The sequence below is a fragment of the Saccopteryx bilineata genome, chromosome 3, assembly GCF_036850765.1.
Source record: "Saccopteryx bilineata isolate mSacBil1 chromosome 3, mSacBil1_pri_phased_curated, whole genome shotgun sequence".
NCBI classification, from domain to species: domain Eukaryota; kingdom Metazoa; phylum Chordata; class Mammalia; order Chiroptera; family Emballonuridae; genus Saccopteryx; species Saccopteryx bilineata.
This window is the reverse complement of record NC_089492.1, coordinates 247311626-247333238: the sequence shown is the minus strand read 5'-3', so window position 1 is coordinate 247333238 and position 21613 is coordinate 247311626. Positions and strand designations below refer to the sequence as shown.

General features: G+C 50.1%; 1 protein-coding gene across 1 annotated transcript in view; it reads left to right on the top strand.

Annotated features, from left to right (window-relative positions):
- Positions 1-21613, top strand: part of ACOT11 (acyl-CoA thioesterase 11) — a 56190-nt gene that overhangs the window by 22328 nt on the left and 12249 nt on the right. Inside the window, exons 2-7 of the mRNA XM_066269103.1 lie at positions 10728-10938; positions 11908-11977; positions 15865-15925; positions 18202-18300; positions 18957-19092; positions 20890-21046. Coding sequence (XP_066125200.1) covers positions 10800-10938; positions 11908-11977; positions 15865-15925; positions 18202-18300; positions 18957-19092; positions 20890-21046 — 662 coding nt within the window. The 5' untranslated portion in view covers positions 10728-10799. The remainder of the gene's footprint in view (positions 1-10727; positions 10939-11907; positions 11978-15864; positions 15926-18201; positions 18301-18956; positions 19093-20889; positions 21047-21613) is intronic.

The following is a 21613-nucleotide window of genomic DNA, read 5'->3' as shown; positions in this document are numbered from 1 at the left end:
AGGACTGCTCTGTAGAGTATTTATTTATTTATTTATTTATTTTTTTTCATTTTTCTGAAGCTGGAAACAGGGAGAGACAGTCAGACAGACTCCCGCGTGCGCCCGACCGGGATCCACCCGGCACGCCCACTATGGGGCGACGCTCTGCCCACCAGGGGGCGATGCTCTGCCCCTCCGGGGCGTCGCCATGTTGCGACCAGAGCTACTCTAGCACCTGAGGCAGCGGCCACAGAGCCATCCCCAGCGCCCGGGCCATCTTTGCTCCAATGGAGCCTTGGCTGCGGGAGGGGAAGAGAGAGACAGAGAGGAAAGTGCGGCGGAGGGGTGGAGAAGCAAATGGGCGCTTCTCCTGTGTGCCCTGGCCGGGAATCGAACCCGGGTCCTCCGCACGCTAGGCCGACGCTCTACCGCTGAGCCAACCGGCCAGGGCCTAGAGTATTTATTGATCTCATTTTACAGATGGGGACACTGGCCTCTGGCGGGGGCTGCTCAGGGGTGGAACATATGATCACTGGGTGTAGCGGGAAACAAGTTGCCCATGAACCTTGCATTTGGGGTTTGCATGCAGCCTACCCGGCTCTAGAACCCACGGTCCCATGGTGCCTCCTTTCCTCACATTCTCACTTCCCCAAAGCTGAGAAACGAGGGCCGCTGGAGTGTCCCGTGGTTTAGGAGAGACCAGGCCCTATCCAGCCCAACTGCTCCCTCCTCTCCAGCCTCCTCAAACTGATACCCTCTAACATGTGCCCAACACTTCCCAGTTAGCCCGGTGCTGTGCCTTCATTGTTGGGATCTCTGTTAGTCCTCACACTACTCTTGGATGAGGTCGGAAGGGGTATTTGTCCTCAGCCTCTTCATAACTTCCCCAAGGTCTGCCTGACTCTAGGCTCTTTCACTCAGGACCTTGGACAGAGAGCCCCCAGTGCCTCAGTTTCCCTAGTCATATAAGCAGGCTGTTGTCATCAGTTTCCCAAACCCTCCTCACTCTCATGGTAGAGGAAAGGGCTGCAGTGTTGGTAGAGGCAGGAGGCCTGCTCTTAAGCTTAAGCCTGGCTCTGTGGTTCAGCGCAGGGAGACCTTGGACAGGACTTGGGACTTCTCTGGGCTTGGGTCTTCTGTGTACCTCGCCAGTGATAACCCCTCAAATGTGTGCCCATCAGTCAGGATAGGATAAGAATGGGAAAATATTCAGGAAATGCCCTCTCTACCCACTTTGGCCCTGGCAGGCTCCTTGTGGGGTAGTGGGAGTTCTCTTGCTGACCTGCCTGAAGGTAGGCATCAGATTTCAGACAAGGTTATTTTTACCCTGGAGGTGGAGGAAGACAGGTGATGGCCAGGCTCTCTGTTCTAGAATGGGGTGAAGGGGCAGGGGTGGGAGCCGGACCTCTAGTGGGGAACCTCACCTGACCTATGACCTCTGTTTTCCCTGCTTTACTAGTGGGAATTGGGGACCCATGGAACAAACTTATTTATTTGGTCCTCAATGAGCCAGGCTCTGTGCTGGGCCCTGTGGATACCAGGGGTAGACAGAGAATGCTCCTGCCTGGTAGATCTTCTGGTCCAGTGTCAACCAAGTACTCCCACAATTAAATAAACATTGTCATTCATTATCGAAAGTGCATTAAAGAGGTGAGGTACAGATGCCAGGAGCCTGAGGATGGGGGGAGATATCATGGAACTGAGGGATGAGCAGGCATTACAGAAGTGAAAACGAGAGGAAAGAGTGCTCCAGGCAGAGGAAATGGCACAGGCAAAGGCCCTGTGGTGGACAGTGGCATGAGGAGTATGAGGAACTGAAAGAAGACCGTGAGGCTGGGGCACGTGGTATGAGCAAGGCTAGAGATGTGGCAGGGCTGTCTGCGAGGGGCCTCGGAGACCTCAGGGGCCCTGTTGACAACTTCCTCCCAGAAGCCAAGTCTTGGAGACTATAGTTAAATGCCCCATTTGACAGATGAGTAAACTGAGGCCCAGAGAGCTAATAATAAAAGCTGCCTACCATTTTTAGCATGTGCCAGATACTAAGGTAAACAGTCAGCTTCTAACATCTCTTTTTGTTAATATAGTTGGCATTTTACATTTACATTAATTTAACAGGCTTCTCTGATATTTATCTAAAATGTTTTCCTGAAGAATTAAAAACACTTTATCAAGGAGAAATATAAAATACAATTACCCATCTTAAAGTGTATAATTCAGTGGCATTTAGTGCATTCAACATGTTGTGCGACCACCACCTCTATCAAGTTCCAAAACATTTCTATCACTTTAAAGTAAAACTCCTTACCTATAAAGCAGTTGCTCCCAAGGGCTAGCAGTCAAAAGGGGGAAGCTCACTGCCTGATGAGTCTGCACCAGGCTGTGGGCCAGCGGTCCTCAAAGTACGGCCCGCGGGCCGCATGCGGCCCCCTGAGGCCATTTATCCGGCCCCCGCTGCACTTCTGGAAGGGGCACCTCTTTCATTGGTGGTCAGTGAGAGGAGCATAGTTCCCATTGAAATACTGGTCAGTTTGTTGATTTAAATTTACTTGTTCTTTATTTTAAATATTGTATTTGTTCCCGTTTTGTTTTTTTACTTTAAAATAAGATATGTGCAGTGTGCATAGGGATTTGTTCATAGTTTTTTTTATAGTACGGCCCTCCAACAGTCTGAGGGACAGTGAACTGGCCCCCTGTGTAAAAAGTCTGGGGACCCCTGCTGTGGGCTCTGGACAGGGACTGAGGTCTGCAGCCTCTGTTTTCTCCTCCATTGCTGACTAGCTATGTGATTAGAGGTAGTTTGCTTCCCCTCTCTGAGTTGCACATGGGAAGAATTTCTTCTATCTTCCTCATCCCCAAGGCCTATGGAAATGCTATAGTAATGTAAACATGGACTTTGGCTGGTGGGTCTGGGAGTGTCTTAAACTCTACCACTTCCCAGGTGCACAGAAGCAATGTACCTGTTCTAGCCTTGGTTTGCTCATCAGTAAAATGGGTAGAATAACAAAGCTTCACATAGTAAATATGAGAATTACAGAGATAATATATCTGAAAGTTCTTAGCATAGAACTTTATGCATACTAGGTGTTCAATAAATATTAACCCAGTGAATAGTGTATGGAAAGTGCTTAATAAAAAATATTGATTTAATTATCTACCGTTCCCATGAAAAAATTTTGAAAAACGTTAAGTGCCAACACACGCCGTGGCTAGAAGTAAAATGAGGATGTTTGTATAGGGCTCTGGGGGTCATTATTTATCTTCCAGAATGAAGATATGATCTGATACCATGACAATCAGAACAGCCCGCTGGTGTCCTCCCAACCCTCACGCTAGCTTCATGGATGACTCCTCCCTCTGTTTACCTGAGTTTGGTGCCCACTGCTATCCTTTTTTGCTTTGTCCACTGGGAATCTCAAGGCCAAGTGCAATTCTCTAGGGCAGCATCTTTGTGTAGCTGGATTCTTAACGCAATTACTTCTCCCTTATTTGGTTTCTCAGCTCTGTGCATTTCAGCTCCCGGTGCACGTGCGTCCTGTGAGTGTGTGGGCTGGTCGGAGCCTTTTTTGGGGAGAAAGTTAGGGAATCTGAGGAGAATTTAGGATGTTGACAAATATGCCTGCCTTGCTGGTGGGGAAGCCATCATGAGGAAGCCATGATAGTCTCTCTGAGAGATTGGAGCCACCTTTGTGGGGACAGGGTATCAGGTTAGGCAGCTCCCTCAGACAGCTCAGAGTGGTCATGCTTAAACAACCAGGCCTTTCGTGGGCCTGGCCAGGGGCTCAGAGGGGTGTGTGTGTCAAAGGCTGCTTCTCCCTGCCCCCTCCAGCCTGCATTTTAATTTTCTTAAAGAGTTTTATTGATTTTACAGAGAGAGGAGAGGGGTGGAGGAGGAATGAGAAGTGTCAACTCATAGTTGATAGAGTCAATCTGAGTCCGAAAGACCAGTGTAACAGGCTTTATTGAGAGAAAACCTGCCAGGCTGTCTCGTAAGGGAGAGCAGCCCGGTTTATGGTTGGTACGGTCATTTTAAAGGCATTTAGGGGAGGAAGGAGGATACGGGGCGGCCTCTCACTGGTAGGAGTAGTTAGGCAGTTATGTGGAAGTTTTTGCTTAGTACGGATTATTACCTTATATAGAAGTAGATGTCAAAAGGTGATTGAGTAGAAGAAACGATTTGAATATACAAAATGGCGGGGAAAGATAAATAGAAATTTAAAGAAACAAAACTTACGTTCGTAACCTGAAGAACTGAAACCTATTAATAGTTACTTCACTTTAGTTGTTCATTGATTGTTTGTCTTATGTACCTTGACATAATTACTCCCTTATTTGGTTTCTCAGCTCTGCGTGCATTTCAGCTCCCAGTGCACATGCATCCTGTGAGTGTGTGGGGGCTGGTCGGAGCCTTTTTTGGGGAGAAAGTTAGGGAATCTGAGGAGAATTTAGGATGTTGACAAATATGCCTGCCAGGCAAGCCCAGGGTTTGGAACTGGCGACCTCAGCATTCCAGGTCAGTGCTCTATCCACTGCACCACCATAGGCCAGGCTCCAGTCTGCATTTTAGTCCTCACCCCTCTGCAAAGGCAGGGAGGGAGAGTGGAAGGAACGGGGGCTTTTCAGTCCCACACCCTGGGATTGAGTTCAGGCTCCAATATCAATGGCTTTTTTAATTCTCCAGAACCTCTCAAGTGTGCTAATAACCTTGCCCCTTCACAGATTTGCCCCTGCACCATGAAGTTCTGGTGAACTCATAGGTGAGGAAAGGCTGCGTGAAGTCCGGTGTGAATTAGGTTTGTTTGGGTCTCTCCCAGCCATGTTTCTCAGCTTTATAAAACCAATAGTGAGCGCTCAACAAATGTTAGCCACATGGCAGCCATGTGCTAGGAGCTTTAAACACTTGATCTCATTTAGTTTCATTCTTAGGATGACCCCTGGAGGTAGGTATTATAATCCCATTTTTTTACAGATGAGAAAACTAAGGCCCACAGAAGTTGAGCAGCTTATCCTGAGATTGTTACTGGAAAGGGGGTCTGGCCCTTAGTGGATCTGCCTAGGGCCAGCCGGCAGTGTGTGGGTTCTTGACTTCATGCAGGTTCTTGACTTCACAATGCAAGTCCAGGTGGTTTTGAGAGTACGTTTGTTAAAGCTGGGGATGGTGAAACAAGAAGAAGGAACAGGAGAGCCTACGCGGGGCTGCTTTGGCTCACTGGGAAGTCAGAGAAAAGGGGGCCTTGGAAACAGTTTCAGGGGGTAAGCCTGAGGCAAGCTGCTGCTACCCACTGCTCCCTGGTTACAAGTCTCATGGGGACCCTTAGAGTTTAGGAGGTGCACCCCTGTGGGGGAAAAAGAGGGGGTACAGAAAGACTTGGGTGAGCTCCCAGAAGGGAGAGCAGGAGAGCAAGCGCTGGTCCTTTGTTTTGAGAGTTTTTTTTTTATTTTTATTTTTTATTTTTTTTAATTTATTTTTAATTATTTATTCACTTTAGAGGAGAAAGAGAGACAAGGGGGGAGGAGCAGGAAGCCTCAACTCCCACATGTGCCTTGACCTGGCAAGCCCAGGGTTTTGAACTGGCAACCTCAGCATTCCAGGTTGACGCTTTATCCACTGCGCCACCACAGGTCAGGCTGTTTTGAGAGTTTTTAAAGGCTGGGAGTTTCGGGGAGGTCTTATGGGAGGTTTCAATTGAATATTCACCAGCTTTCCAGGTGTGCCCTCTCAGAGTCATGGTCTTTACTGATTGGTCAGCACAACGGGTCATCAGCCATTGCAGCTGGATCTGGTGTTGCCTACCTGGTTTTGCTGCTTTTCTGGGCCTGGAGCTGAAATACAACCGAGGCCTAGATGTTATCTCTAGGGAGGTGACATTCTGTATGGGCCAGTTTGTTCAGCTGTCTTTCTCAGTTTCCCCAAGGAACTTTCCTAGCTTCTTACCATCCTGCCCCGAGGTCACACAAGTTAGCTATGGAACCAGATTTTAACCCTGGCCAGGTCAACTTCCAAGGCCCATCTGTCATGGCGGGTTAGTTGAGAGGTCACCCAAACCAGTTCCTTCCCGCCAGAGCAGGTGGGCCTCCCCTGCTCTAGGCTTGCTGTTCCTGGTGGTTCCTGTAGGCACTAAGAGCTCTCTGCTGGCTGGTCTCCTTTTCTGGGTAACCACTATAGGCAGAGGCAGATTAAAGTCAGTTGAGACCCCGAGAGCAGAAGAAAATATTGAGCCCCTTATAAAAAGGGAGACAGGGGAAATAAAAATACATGTTAACCATATTTTTAAATAAATAAAAAAATATTATGAGCTATTAATGTTAAAATTGCACATATGAAACCAAACTTGGTGTCATTACAAAAAGGTGTAAAGTTGGGCTTTTGCGGGGCCTTCAGAAGTCGGGGCCCAGGGTGTGCACCTGGTGTGCCTGCTGTTCAGTTCTCCTCTGACTATAAGTCATACCCCTCTCCAAGAGTCTTCCATCATTTCTGGGGACTCCTTGGCCCCTTTCCCTCTGTCTACCCACATAGGTGCCTAGTACTGCCTCATGCTTTCCTTTGCTACGGTCATTCCCATCACCCAAGGCACCATTGTTCCTGCTTGTCCTTTCTACTGCCTTCTTGTCCTCTCCTTCCTCAGACCTTCCTCATCTCCAGGTCTCAGCTTTAAGGTGGACCCTGTCATTAGCCTCTTCCATAGGTGTTTATGTGGCATCTGCTCTGTGCCAGGCCTGAATCTGTCCCTGTCCTGTGGAAATGCCTGTCTGATGGGAGAGGCGTCCATGAATACAGTGACTACACAGCGTGCTCAGTGCTGTGATGGAGACTGGCAGGGCTGTGGGGGCTGGGAGGCCCTGACTCTCCCTGGGGAAGAGGCGGGGGGGCTTGCAAAAGAAGGAGGGAGGACTCACCTGGCAGATAGGGCAGATAGAGAGATCCTAGGCAAAAGCAGCACCAGGGGCAGAAGGAAGGAGGTGGAGGAGAGTGGTGCTCTGAGGACCCTCCTGTGGACGAGCTGGGAGGGCAGGACTGGAGCAGGGCCTGGGTCCTGAGAGCAGTGGGGGGGGGGGGGAGGGGGCGGAGCGGGGAGCTGTCTGTCTGGTCTGGGGCAGGGGAGGTGTCTGATCAGGCTTACTGTTCAAACAGGTCTGTGTGGTTCTAAGGGACAGAACAAAATCCTGGGGTGGGAGGAGTTACAAGGACTGGACCTGGTCTCCCTGCCAGACAGGACACAGTAAAATCTGCTTTTTGGGAAGATCCGTCTGGTGCTGCGTGGAGGCCGGAAGGAGGCAGGTACTGGAGGCCTGTGAACAGGCTATGGGAACAGTCCGGCAAGCTGCAGTGCGGGAGCCCGAGCATGTCAGGGCAGTGGGGTAGGCTGAGAGCTTTGCGAGGTTGGATCCCTGTTACTTGGTTCATTGAGGAAGGGAGGAAACCCAGAGTAAGTGTGTTAGTGTGGTGCTGTGGTCAAATAGCCTAGAAGGAGCCCTGGCCCAGGAGGGCTCATCCTGGCACCCAGCTACATGACCCTGCACCAGCCTATCTTTCCATGTGCCTCAGTCTCCTTGTCAATGACGTGATTGGGCGAACGGCCTTTCCTGCTCTGACCAGTAGGTCTATGACATGGCTGGCCCAGGAGGTGGGACATAGATCCTAGGGTGTAGCCAACTGAGGCCTAGTCTAGCATGATCAAACCTGGCCAGATCTGTTAAGGCTGGGTGCCAGAGCCTGGCACGGCTGCCTCCTATGAGGGCATGTCTCTGACCCCACCTTTCTGGTGGACTCTGCCCTCCCTGTGAGCTGTCTCAGCTCAGCTGCCTGGCCTGCCCAGGACCTGACTCCATACAGTGTCTCCGCCCACCCTGTAACTGGCTCCGGGAGGAGTGGCTGAGCTCAAGGATCCCATTGGCCAAACCGTCCTGGGCTGCACATTCCCCTGCCTCCCAGGCTGGCTGCCTGCCCACTCTGGGATAAGAAGGAGGCCTGGCCCGGCCTGGCAGGGCCAGGCTGTCTTGGAGCCAAGGAAGGAGTTAGAATCTGAGAGGCCGTGTCTCCCAGGCCACTGGTGCCGCTCTGTCCCCTGTGCTGGTGCTAGAGCCCAGGGCTCTTTTAGAGGTGTTGGGGGGAGAGCCATGGTGCAGCTTGCAAGGGTTGGGGAGATGGGAGCTCAGCCCTGCTTGGAGAAGGCTAATATTTCCTGTCTGACGAGGTGACAGGGCTCCTTGGCTTCCTCATTGGAAATCTCATCTGGGCATGCCAGCACCCTGCAGGGTTAGACTCCAGAATCCTAGAACCAGGACTGGGAATACCTTGGGGATTGGCAGTCTCCCACTGCCCCTGCCCACCTTGTGAATGATAGATGAGGTTCCAGAGGAGAGGGGACTTGCTCAGGATCACATAGCTCCTGAGGGACAGGGCTAGAATTTGAACTCAAGTCTGTCTGTCTGTCTCTCCACAAACCTTTGATGAGGTCCTACTTAGTGCCAGGCCCTTCTAGACATGAGCACTCACTAGAGTAGGAGCTTCTCAGAGGGATTGGCTCAATTTACCTTTGAGTTCTTAGAGTTTGGCCCAGGGCTTTGTGCAGAAGAGGTGCTTGGTGAGTGAATGAGTGAGACGTATTGAGTCCCACTGGGAAGGTAAGGACTTCTTTTCATAGAACAGGAAATAGGAGGCTGGTGGGAGTGGAGATTGACCAGGTGAGAAGCAGAGAGAGGATTCGAGCTCAGGTATCCTGACTTCTGGTCTAGGGCTTTTTCCATCCTCACTTTCCTCATCTGTAAAAATGGGGTCTGCCTTCCTTGTGGGGATCCAGTGAAGCGGTGGGAGTGAAATAGGCTTGTGAAGCAGGGACATTGTGTGTGCATGCCCAGAACTGCCCGGAAACCCCACACGTTGGCTCCCTTTCTTCTGCCTGTTTACCCTGTGCATCTTGCCTCCCCTGTTTCCCTAGTTTTCTCTAGGCTTCTTTCTGGAATGTTCTGTGTAGAACCCCCTGGCTTTGAGAGGGGTTTGGGGAGAGCTGGGTGAACAGTCTATCGGCTTCCTCCCTCTACCGCCTCCTACACACAGAAAGGCAGTCACCCGCATCCACATCCAAGCAGGCCCCCAGTGCACACTGGATGGGAAATGCCTTGGCAGTGGTTACCATGGTGATAGTTGTGCTTAGACCACAAGGCCTGAGAGATGCCTGCAAGATCCTGCAAGCCTGGCAGCCAGGCACCTCGAAGGCTTCCACCCAAACTGAGAGCTCCTGGAACGGCTGCCCTTCCCTGTCTCCCCATAGTGCCCAGAACTGTGCCTGGTACCCAGGGGCTCTTGGGAATGAGCTGCCTCTCTGGGGAACTACAAGCTGTTCTGGGTCAGACAAGCTGGGTTCAAATCCCAGTTCTACCACTTATGGGTCAGCAACCTTGAGTCAGTCATGTTGGTGTGTTTTGAATTTATTGAATTAGCTATGGAGCCTCACTGGGAGAGTTATCCGAGGAGTGCACGCCTCTAGCAGGAGGGCCACCTCTGCCCTGAGCTGTCACTGCCCCCATCTGCAGCAGGGGCTGGGTCAGCATTGGGTTGTGACACTCTTTGCTGCTGAATCCAGGCCCAGAGCCCTGGCTTCCTTCTCATGTTGGCCCCAAAGGCCCCTGCAGGCAGTGCAGTGTGGTGGGTAGGACCTCAGACTGAAGCCAGGCCTCCGGGGTTACGGCTAAGCTTTGCCACTTACTTGGGCCTCACATAGTTTCCTCAGCTGTGAAGTGAGGATAATAATGAACCTACCTCAGGGGTTTGTTGTGCGGATAAAATTGAATTAGTTCATGGAAAGTGCTTAGAAGAGTGTTTGCTATTTAATAAGTGCTATATAAATGTTGGTGGCAACTGTCATCATCACCACAACTGGCAGTGGCCGTGAGAATTGGAACTTGTTTCTGCCCCTCCTGTCATTTTTCTCACACATGCAGGTGTACCCAGCTCTTGTTCACAGTCTGATTAGGAAGAAAAGGAATGACAGGTGGGCTCTACCTTCTCCATCCCACCCCCTTCAAGGGGCTGCTAGGCCCTTGCCACCTCTTCTGCCTGAGGACTAAGAAAAGCTGGCGCTGGGCAGAAACCCCACCTCCAATGAACAAGTCTGAGGATTTTCTCGGCTGGTTCTCCAGCTGGCAGCCTCTGTAGCCCTGGCCTGGGCCACGCAGCCCAGCCGCTCAGTGACTGCCCAGAGCCCTCCCAGTCAGCAGAGCTAAGTGCTAAAGACAAATGAGCACCCAACAGAGTTGTCATCTGGAGAACTAGGAGCCTGAGAAAGGGGCCCTTGGGGGATGAAATAGGAGCTGCTTCTTGAAATGGTTTATTGGGATCAAATCCCTAGGCTTGAGGGCTAGAGGGCTCACTATGCTTCTCTGCACGGAGAGGGGAAATCTTTCAAGCATGAAGGTCAATCAGAGGCAAAACTTTAAAAAGCGGACCCACATACAAGCTGAAGCAAGGAGGACTGAATTCTCCACACGATTCCTCCCCCCCCCCCTCAGGTTCAAGGTCATGGTAACATGGAGTTGTTGGTTAAAAGGAAACTGGGCATTAAGTGACATTCAAATTGCCCCCTGGGGTCTGAGCCATGAGCTGGAGGGTGAACACCACTCTTGGAGTTGGGGGTCTGGTGGGAGGTGGCTCTGAGGTGCTCTCCTGTCCTTCCAGCCCTCGGGTCTCAGGGATGGGCAGACCCAGGGTACCCTGCTATGAGCTGACCTCTCTGACTCCACCTGTTCCCCAGGGCTTCTCCTCTGTGTTCTTGAGTCGCCAGTCCCGGAAGTCAACCTCACATGCAGAGGACAAAGAGAGCGCCATGTCAGACAGCGAGGGGTACCGGAACCCCACAGAAGTGCAGATGAGCCAGCTCGTGCTGCCCTGCCATACCAACCAGCGTGGTGAGCTGAGCGTAGGGCAGTTGCTCAAGTGGATTGACACCACGGCCTGCCTGTCTGGTGAGGCTACGATCGGCACAGCCGTCCTCCTGCCCCCTGGCCCCACACACCTGCAGGAGAGGCCTCGGTTTTCTGAGGTGGTTGCTGTTTCCTTGAGTGCAGCACTCTCCCCTCATCCCAGCCTGCCTACCTGCAAAGCCCTCTCCGATTTCTTGATGCTCAGCTCTGGCCTACCCTTCCTCCAAACCCTCTAGCCCTGAGTGCCCCATAGGTCTGCTCCCATACAGCATGGCCTTAGCGCGGCTGCTCCAAGATGGGCTTAGGAGCGATGTGAGCAAGCACTATGCTGTCTGCCTTAAAGGGCTCCCTACATTAAGTTGAATTGAGCTGAACTCATTTAATTCCTTTTGATGTCCCAGTATTCTCCAACCCACAGGGAGCTTACAGTCTGATTTGGGGGGACAGACAGATGACCCAACTGCCCTCCGGCACTGTTTTGTGGGGACTGGGAAAGGGAGGTGAAATTAGGGCTGTGGGAGAATAGACCAGAAGCTGTGACCTAGCTCTGGGGACAGAGAAGGGATTCTAGAGGGACGAAGGCACATGAGCAGAGTCCTGAGGGTAAGAATTACTCAGGCAAGCAAGCAAAGATGGGTGAAATTGGCTGAGCAGAACTGTGTGGGCACTCTAGAAGGTAGAGAGTAGACTACCATGGTATAACCATTCGTTTATTCATTCAACAGCTATTTATTGAGTGCTTCCTATGTGCCAGGCACTCTTCTGGGACTGGGGTACAACAGTGAACAAGGCAAAAATTCTTGTCCTCAAACAACTTGCAGTTGGACAGAAGGGAGAGGTACTAGACAGACAAAAGCCAGATATATAAAATGGGACATGGTAACTTTGAAGGAAAGTAAAGAAGGTTGTGGGTGAGGAGGCATAGCCCTATCTCGGGAGATCTGACATTTAATCAGAGGTCTGCATAACATGGGAGGATGCTAACACATGGCTTTCTTCTCCTAATGCTAGCGGAGAGGCATGCTGGCTGCCCCTGTGTCACGGCCTCCATGGATGATATCTATTTTGAGCACACCATTAGGTAAGTGGCCCCTCCTGCCTCTAGGTCCTTCTGGGCTCCCACCACTAGCCTAGCGACCCCTGCCCTGTCTCTCCTGCATGGAACCTGATGGTCTTTGCAGATGGAGTTGGGGAAGCATCTGGGAAGCAATGACCCATCGGCAGGGTCTCTGGGACAGCAGTGGACTGGGAGCTGGCTTGCTGCTAGTTGCTGAGGGTGGGTTTGCTCAGCCAGGGTGGAGCCAAGGAAGTTGATTCAAATTCGGAAAGGGATGTTGCTGAGGCAGCATCATGGGGTGCTGTGTGGCTTTGGTAAAGTCAGACTTTTTCTCTGGGCTTCAGTTTTCTTATCTGCAAAATGGAAGGGATTAGACTTAATCAGTGAAAGCCTTTTGATCTTGGACATTCTCTGTGGCTCATTGGTCGCTGGACTGTAGGGAGGTCCCTAGACAAGGTACCTTGACAAAACCTAACCAGAAGCTTGGGTCATTTAATTTCTACTCACATGTTTCCAGGGATGAGGAGCTCACTATCTTCCAGTTTTCTTTTCTTTTCTTTAACGCCTGTATTGGTTAGAAAGTTCTTCATCATACTGTGTCGAGCTTTGTCTCTGTAGAGGTTTGCTGGGACCCAAGGACCATGCTAAGCCCTCTGCCCAGGATAGGCTGTAGGGACTGCTTGCAATGCTCTTGCCTCTGTCTTGCTTCTAAATTCTCCATCAGTACCTAGGACATCAAGTGCCAAGGACTTATTTAAGACTTCCTTAGTGCCCAGAATGTTTCAGTTAAGGAAAAAGTTTGGCCAGTCCCTATGTTTATTGTATAGACATTCATCACTACTTGCACCTTTTCTGGACTAGGGCCAATGCTGGGTGTGTGATACACACAATCAACTGGAGTGTAGTCCCTATATCCTAGCAGCTCCCAAACTGCAGGGAGGCATATGTAGAAACATAATTTAAATTCATAGGGGTGAGTTCTATGCTAATAATGATCTCTGACATATAGGTACTTTGTAATACTTTTTCCAAATATTTTTTACTTTAGAATAGTTTTTGATTTACAAAAATAGTTGTATATAGTACAGAGAGTTCCCATAAACCCCATATTCAACTCCTTGATTAACATTTTACATTCATATGGTAGTACCTTTGTCATAATTGATGAACCAATACTGATTCCTTATTTGCAATACCTCTTAAAATACATTCTTTAATCCTCAGATCAATACGATGAGATCTTGGTTGTTAGTGTCTTCACTTTACAGAAAAGAAACTGAGGCATAGAGAAGTGAAATAGCTCGCTTAAGGTTATACAGCTAGTGGAGGACCCAGGATACAGTACCAGGCAGGCAGTCTGATCCCAGAGCTTGCTCTTACCCAATGGGCTGCATTTCCTATATGTCTTGGGGTGAGTATTGTGGCATAAAGGAGGGAGGCTTCCTGGAAGAAGCGTTTGAGCTGGCTCAAGTACTGTCAGCACTATAAGTAGAGACACTTTGAAGAACAGCTAAGTTGCTCTGGGCCAGTTCTGAGTCTCTGCTTCCAACACAGTTCTGGGAACTGGAAGGGCTAGGGATAGAGAGGGCTGGTGGGGGGATGCACGGACCTGCGGCAAGGCCCAGCAGAGTGGCGGTAAGTCTGGGCGGAGGAGGGCGTGTGTGGAAGGGAAAGCTGGAGAGGATCCTGGGAAGGAAGGCAAGCTGGGGAAGGGCCTGGAATCTGGTTGGTGGCCAGGAAAGCCTGGGCTGCACCTGAGGAAAGCTGCGGAAGTGTTCTTTTTTTCTTTTGCCATTTAAAAACATTTCAAGTTGTATTTGTAGTAAGAACTCTTTTTAACTTAACCTCAAGGCCGAAACACCTAAACCCAATGAACAATAATTTCTCATAGACATCAAATATTCAGTCGGCATTTAATTGCCCATATTGTATCATGAATTTGTTTCTATTTTGTTTTGCTTCACAGATATTTCTGTTGTTCAAGTCAGGATGCAAATAAGGTTGCAATTGGATGATATGTTTCTTAAGTCTTTTTTTTAATTTTACTTACTGATTTTACAAAAGTGGGGGGACAAGAAGCATCAACTTATAGTCGTTTCGCTTTAGTTGTCCATTGATTGCTTGTTGTATGTGCCTTGATTGGGGCAAGCCCAGGGTTTCGAACTGGCAATCTCAGTATTCCTGCTCGCCGCTCTATCCACGGTTCCACCGCAGGCCAGGCATTAAGTCTTTTTTTAAATCTATAGGTGTTATACCTTCCCCCCAAACTCTCTCTCGCTCTCTCCCTTCCCCCCTTTCCATCTGTCTCTTTCCTTGGAATTTATGTGTTGAGAAAACCTGGTCATTGGCCTTCTAGGGTTCTCTCTCCATCGCCTGGGTTTTGCTGCTGGCATCATTGACATGACATTTAACATGTTCCTCTGTCCCCTGAGAGTAAATTGGTCCTGGGGAAGGGCTTAAACACGGGTCAGGTTTGTTTATGGTAGCTGCCTCTCCGCCATGTGAACACCTGGAGGGCTGTTGGGGAACTAGGGCTTGAGGGGACCCCCAGGGAGGCTGGGCAGTGACCCCGGGGAAGGAGTCAGTTTCGGCCTGAGCTGTGGGATGAAGGACAGTTAAGAAGGAAGAGAATCTTGAAGTCCACATGGATGTCTGCTTGGCTTTGGGGGAGGCCAGAGGGGAGGAGGAAAGGGAGGATGAGGATGAGGATGAGGGGGAGGGAGGAGAGTCACAAATTTTATTATTATTATTTTTTAGCACCACAGAAAATAAAATTTTATTTTTATTTTGAGGACAAGGGAAGGTTTTTATCTAATTTTTTTATTATGAAAACTTTCAGAATTCTAGAAAAGTTGAATAATACAATGATCACCATCACTGAGATTCAATAATTAACATTTTGCTAAGTTGGCTTTCTCTATATATGGATAAATACATATACTTTCTCTTTTTGCTGAACCATTTGAAAGTAAGTTGTAAGCATCATGATACTCATCCCTCTACCTGTCATCATGCATTTCCAAAAAATGTCAGTCCCCTCATGACTGTTGGAATTGCTAAAAAATAAAGGGGGGCGGGAATGAGCCAGTAAGCACAGGGCAGGCTGGGTGGCTCCCTGGGGATTCTGGTTGCTCATCTGGATGTGGGACTCATTCCCGAGGAACAGGCTGCTGGACAGAGGGGGCCAGAGCAGTCAGCAGAATCAGTCTAGAATCCTGGCCTTGTCATTTTTTAACTGGGTGACCTCGGGCAAATGGCTTACTTTCTCTGATGTTCAATCTGCCCCTAAACCTACCTGACACAGTTGTTTTTAGGCTCAAATGAGGTAGAGACCATGCCTGGCATGTAGTAGGCATTCTTTAAATGTTTTCATTTCCCTTCCCACCCTCTGTTGATAGCTCCTTGCACTTAGTAGGTATGCCGTATGTGTGGAATGTGTTAATTTAGTAGGGGAACCCAGTATGGAGGGATAGCCTTGTGCCCTGTGCTAGGTCATGCTCCAATGGAGCTTGAGGATTGTGGGGGTGACAGAGGTCAATCTGCTGGAAGAAGTATTAGGAAGGTGAACCTTGCAGAGCTACAGGGGGATAGGGTGAGGTTCCCTGAGAAAATGACCAGTGAACAGAAAAAAGAAGCTTGTTCATTCATTGGACAAGGAGAAGTGTGAGAGAGAGGGCAGATGAATGAAATATACCACTTTTCTCAGCCTCAGCTGCTCCTCCAATAAAAGGGGTGCTAATACTATCTTGCTGGGTTGATTTGAGGACTCAGGTAACATTCGTACGTAAACATGCTTTGCAAACTTACATTATCTTGCCAATTACTCGGCAGAGGCCCTGTAAGTATTGGGGGCCTCCTGTTGCCTCCGTTTGTTCCCTCTGGAAGGCTCACCTCCTGCTTTTCTCTCCCAGTGTCGGACAAGTAGTGAATATCAAGGCCAAGGTGAACCGGGCCTTCAATTCCAGCATGGAGGTACGTGGGGCAGACACCGCCTGGGTGCTGGGGGGGTTTTCTGTCTCCCCTCTGCTCTTTGTCCCCAGCCCAGATGTCACACACGCAAAGCTCTGGTTCAGGCAGTGGAGCTCTGAACTAGCAGGCAGGGCTGGGAGGATCCTCAGGATATTTCTGTCCGACACCCCATAACATAGAAGGGAAAACTGAGGTCCAGGGAAGGGAAGGGATTTGCTCCAAGTCACCAAGCTATATAGATCCCAATGTGGGACTTGACTTCTGGCCTCCTGGGTCTTCATGCCTAGTCAGACCCTGCCTGGAAGGAAGGAAATGCAAGGAAGACAGCTGCTGTGCCTGACCCTGGAGGCTGTGGGTCTGGAGCAGGGCGAGCGCTGGACTTCAGTCCTTCAGCTTACCTCCCACAGACTTTGTCTCCCTGCCTGGGAAGTGGCAGCATGATTCCTATGGCTCAGGCTTGTTGAAGGACTCTTGATGGTGCGCAGGGCTCTGGAGCTGTGGGGAGATACTCTATTTACCACCCATGAACATCAGACTGAGGCAGCTTCCCCCAGCTGGGCCAGTGCTGACTGGGGAACCACTGAGGCTGAGAGAGTGAGTTCTGTCTGTGCCTCTGGCACCCATAAATGCCCAGGAAATGCCCATAAATGCACCACCCACATGTTTGATTTTTCAATTTATCCAACACTTTACTTACCTTAAGTCAGTGGTGGGATTCAAATAATTTAACAACCTGTTCTCTGCCCTAATGACCATTTTAAGTACAAAAAAAAGATATACTGAAAGGTAGTTTATTATTTCATGCATTTAATACTTAAATAAGAACAATGAAAGAGGTACACAAAACTAGATTATGTTATAAGAAAGTTTTAAAATATTAATGAAAAATATTAAATAATACCCAACAAAAAAACCCCCAAACCTGTTATTTAACGTATTTCCATATTGCTTCTTGATTGGTGTCCTCACTTGTAATTTTCTTTGCTTTTATCCAAGCATCATCAGCTCTGTGATTTATCATTAACCATCTTTTCCCTGTAGGAGTAGGATCCCATTTCTTTACAGGTAGGCCAATTAGACTATAGTAATAGTCATTGTGTTTAATATATTAAAAACAGGCGACTCCTCTTCTCTGAACATACTATGTTCATCTTTGAAAAACCTCTTTCCGCTTCTGCTGAACTTACAGCATTGTGTGTGTATGTGTGTGTGTGTGTGTGTGTATGTGAGTGAGAGAGAGAGAGAGAGAGACAGAGACAGAGACACAGAGAGAGAGACAGAGACAGAGAGAGGGACAGATAGGGACAGACAGACAGGAAGGGAGAAAGATGAGAAGCATTAATTCTTCATTGTGGCTCTTTAGTTATTCATTGACTGGTTTCTCATATGTGCCTTGACTGGGGGGCTACAGCAGAGCAAGTGACCTCTTGCTCAAGCCAACGACCTTGGGCTTCAAGCCTATGACCTTTGGATTCAAGCCAGCAACCATGGGGTCATGTCTATGATCCCACACTCAAGCCAGCGACCCCACGTTCAAGTTGGTGAGCCTGTGCTCAAGCCAAGAACCTTGGGTTTCCAACCCGGGTCCTCCGCATTCCAGTCCAATACTCTATTCACTATGCCACCACCTGGTGGCACTTACAGCAATTGTTTGGGCAATATTTTTAGCTCTTTGAACACTTTCAGGAATTGCATAGTTCTGGGAATTTTTAAAAACAAACATAGTTCCGTCAAATTTTTATGGACGGAATGAGCATTAGTATGGGTGCTTAGAATATACTGTTGTGCAAAGGAACATTAAAAAAGAGTAAGGAATGTAAAATTATGATTTCCACATCTAAGGTAGGCTTGGCCAGCCACCCACCTTAGAACCCAGATTACAAGTGCCATTTTAAAAATTGGTTCACCAAACTCAGCAAAAAATTAGGTATCGGTTCTGCTGAACTGGTGCAAACCAACTAAATCCCACCACTGCCTTAAGTCCTTTCATAGACACAGCCTCTTGTTAATCCTCTCAATGGCCCTGTGAGGCTGGGTATGATCATACCCAGTTTACAGATGAGGAAACCGAAGCCCAGAGAAGGAAAGTGATTTTCCCAGTTTCCCAGGGAGCCAGGGGCAGAATCAGAACCTACCCCAGGTCTCTAGCCTCCTAGACTTGATGGGTGATGCAGAGCCAGGCTTGGGGTGGGGACTTTCTATCTCATTGGGCTGTTGGGCCTCAGTTCCTGAGCTCTATTTCTTCCTTCCTCACTCCTCCATCCACTCTTCCTCTCCAGGTGGGCATCCAGGTGGCCTCTGAGGACCTGTGCTCTGAGAAGCATTGGAGTGTGTGCAAGGCATTGGCCACCTTTGTGGCCCAGCGTGATGTCTCCAAGGTTGGTGGCTATATACCTGGCTGCTGGATGCTGCTGGGCCACCTGGCCACCAGTCATATTGGGCCTGGACCAGGGTAGTGAGGCTGGGTTTGCAGAGTGGTGGAGGTGGGGGTGTGACAGGGAATCCACAGCCCCTAGAAGAAGGCCCAACCCCCCCCAGCCCCCAGCCCCAGGCTCTCTCCTTCTCCCCGCCTCTCCCTGTGCATCTCACATGAGGATTCTTCAGGTCTCATCATTCCCTTTCATGTTCTGCAATGACCCCTACTCCCCTTCCCCTGTGCCTTTACCCCAGAAGGGAGCCTGGGCCATTTAGAGGATGAATATTATGTATCAGTCAACACTGAGACTACCCCAGGTCTCTATGTTACCACCTATGGCCTTCAGACCGAGACAGCTTCCCCCAGCTGGGCCAGTGCTGACCGAGGGACCACTGAGACTGAGAGAGCGAGTCCTGGCTGTGGCTCTGGGCACCCATAAATGCCCAGAAACCCTCCAGGCACTGCCCACACATATGGTTTTTCAAATATGGACAAAGAAAGAACAAACAGACTTGTAACCATTCTACAGCCCCAGGTGTGAGATGGCGGCTGGGGGGACAGACTCTGGTGAGGATTCAGGGATCCTGTCCTGAGTATCCCCCACCCCACTGCCCACAGGTGAAGCTGAAGCAGATCACACCGCAGACAGAGGAGGAGAAGACTGAGCACGGTGTGGCAGCCGAGCGCCGGCGCATGCGGCTGGTCTACGCCGACACCATCAAGGACCTCCTGGCCAACTGCGCCATTCAGGACGGTGAGTGGCTGGGACTAGGGAGGGCAGCTGCTGTTTCCCCTCGGCCCTGGGCCCCCAACTGGGCAGAGAGGAAAGACATTTCTTGGTATGTTGACCCACTGGTGGCCTCAGGCCTGGCTGGCCCTCTTGTCTCAAGGTCTCCTTTAGGCAAAGGGGAGTGCCTCTTGCCCAGCTCCCAGCTGCCATGAGGAAAGCACTTTGTTATTCACAAAATGCATTTGGGTCTCTAGGATGTAAGGTATTTGGGAAGGTAGCATTGAGCTTGGCCTTGGAGACTCTAGGATTTTTAAAAAGCATATAGGTAGGAAGGTAGATAGATAGAGATGTAGGCATAGGTATGTGTGTAGGTATAGAGCTGAAGATAAAGTAAAAAGCAAGACTCTCTTACCCAAGAATGCAGATCCCCTCCAGAGGCACCTACTGTTCCTCACTTTTGGGCCTCTTTCCAGAAGCATTCCTGCATCTTTAAGCCCACTAGGTATAATTAGCCCCCTTTTTTACGCAAAAGGGAACATACAGTACAGACTGTTCTGTCTCTTGCTTTTCCTTCCTTAAAGCGCATCTTGGAGCTTGTTCTGTCCCAGCACACGCAGATCCTCTGAGGACTGGTAGGATTTTGACAGACGGAAAGATGAGGAAATGCATTCCTGACAAAGGGCACAGGCTGGGCAACAAATCAGAGGGGTGACCTTGGATTTCATTACTGATCTCCAGAACATTAGGATGTGGAGTCTTTCTTGAAACTTAAAGCAGGAAATTTTAGGATAAGTCAAAGATAGTTCAGCTGCCCAGAGTGGGGAGGGGTGCAGGTGGTACTAGCTTACCCAGTGAAAGCAGTGGGCTCTGTTTCGAATTCCTTGTGCCCATTTGTTCTGGGCCTGGGGGCTGCGGCGAGGCAGGCCCAGCTCTTCCTACTGTCATCAGGACCCCCTAGAGCCATCGATCCCCACGGCAATCCTCCCAAATCCCTCCTGTAATAGCCCTTCTGTTCAAGGGTCAGTCCACATGCCCTCACCTGGCATCCAGGACCTTGGCTGACTGCTCAGCCTCATCTGGTGCTGTCCCTTACTTGCCCTCTGCTCTAGCTAAGTCAAAGTCCTGGTTGTCCCCGTGACTGTGACTGTCCTGCCACTCTGCCTCCAGCCCTTGGCTCAGGCCTGCAACCTCCTTACTCCCTGCCTGTGGCATCTCTCAGCAGCCTGTGAGCCAAGCAGAATGTTACCTATTTGTTGGGCCCTCCCTGAGGAGGAGGAGGCCTTTCTCCCTGGGAGATGACCCTTCCTTGGGCTGGGTGGGGCATGCCAGCGTCTGAGTCCCTGGCCTCCCTGGCCTCTCCAACCTGTCCTACTAAGAAGATCGTAATGCCTTTGCCCCTGAGGAGCAGGGCATGTCAGGGCAGAGGGAGGGAAGCGCTATCCTTTTTGAGGGTGTACCTACTGTGTTTGGTGCCAGGCACTCTAGAATGGAGATTGCATTTCATCTCCACAGTCCTGTGGGGTTGGGTTTGACATCTGCCCTTCACAGATGAGGAAATTGGGGGTCAGAAAGGTTACTTGATGCGTCCACAGCCTTCCAGCCTGCGTCAGGTGGAGCTGAGGCGCAAGAGTTGTGCCCACTGCCCTGTGCCAGCCTCGTCTCTCGGTGCCTGGTTTCCTCTCTTCCCTCGTGTAGGTCCAGCACACCTGGTGCTGAGAGAAGAAAAGAATGTGGGTGGGGCGGAGTGGGGGAATAGGGTCCTGGGCTGCCCATGGGGATGCTTCTCATTGCCCCACTCTCCCTCTGCCCATCCTTGCTTAGACCTGGAGAGCAGAGACTGCAGCCACATGGTGCCAGCCGAGAAGACCCGCGTGGAGAGCGTGGAGCTGGTCCTGCCCCCCCACGCCAATCACCAGGGCAATACCTTCGGGGGCCAGATCATGGCCTGGATGGAGAATGTGGCCACCATTGCAGCCAGGTGAGAGGACAGTGCACTGAGTTTGCCCTCCCTCCCTTAGCCAGCTCCCTCAGGGTAGAAACCCTAGCTTGGTGTTGGCATTCAAGGCTTCAGAAGCTTGGCTGTTCTATTAAGGTAACCTGGGACATTCAGACCCAGAGAATTGGAGAGCAATGATTTTCTGTGAGCTGCCCATTCCTTCTTTTACTCAAAAAGCCCTGCAGGGCAGCTGTCTCTATGGAGCACGCCTGCGCCTGTCCCTCTTTTGTCCCTCAAGGCGCATATCCCTCTCCCTCTTTCTCTTGAGTTCCAAAGGTCCTTCTACTACCTCTGTAACTTTTTAAATAAAAATATACTTCCCATTATAATTTGGAGGAAAAAAAAAAGCCCTCCACCGGTTCCATCTCCTGCCTGGGAAATGTTGAGTCCCTAGGTCCAGTACCAGGGCCTCCCTTTGACCTGGTCCTGCAGCGGTCTTTCTGTATCTTCTACTCAGCAGATCAAGCCACTTTCCCTCCCCCAGCCTGTCCTCCTTGTTCCCAGTGCCTTTGCTCCTTGTCTAACCTCCTACCATGCCACCCCTCTATT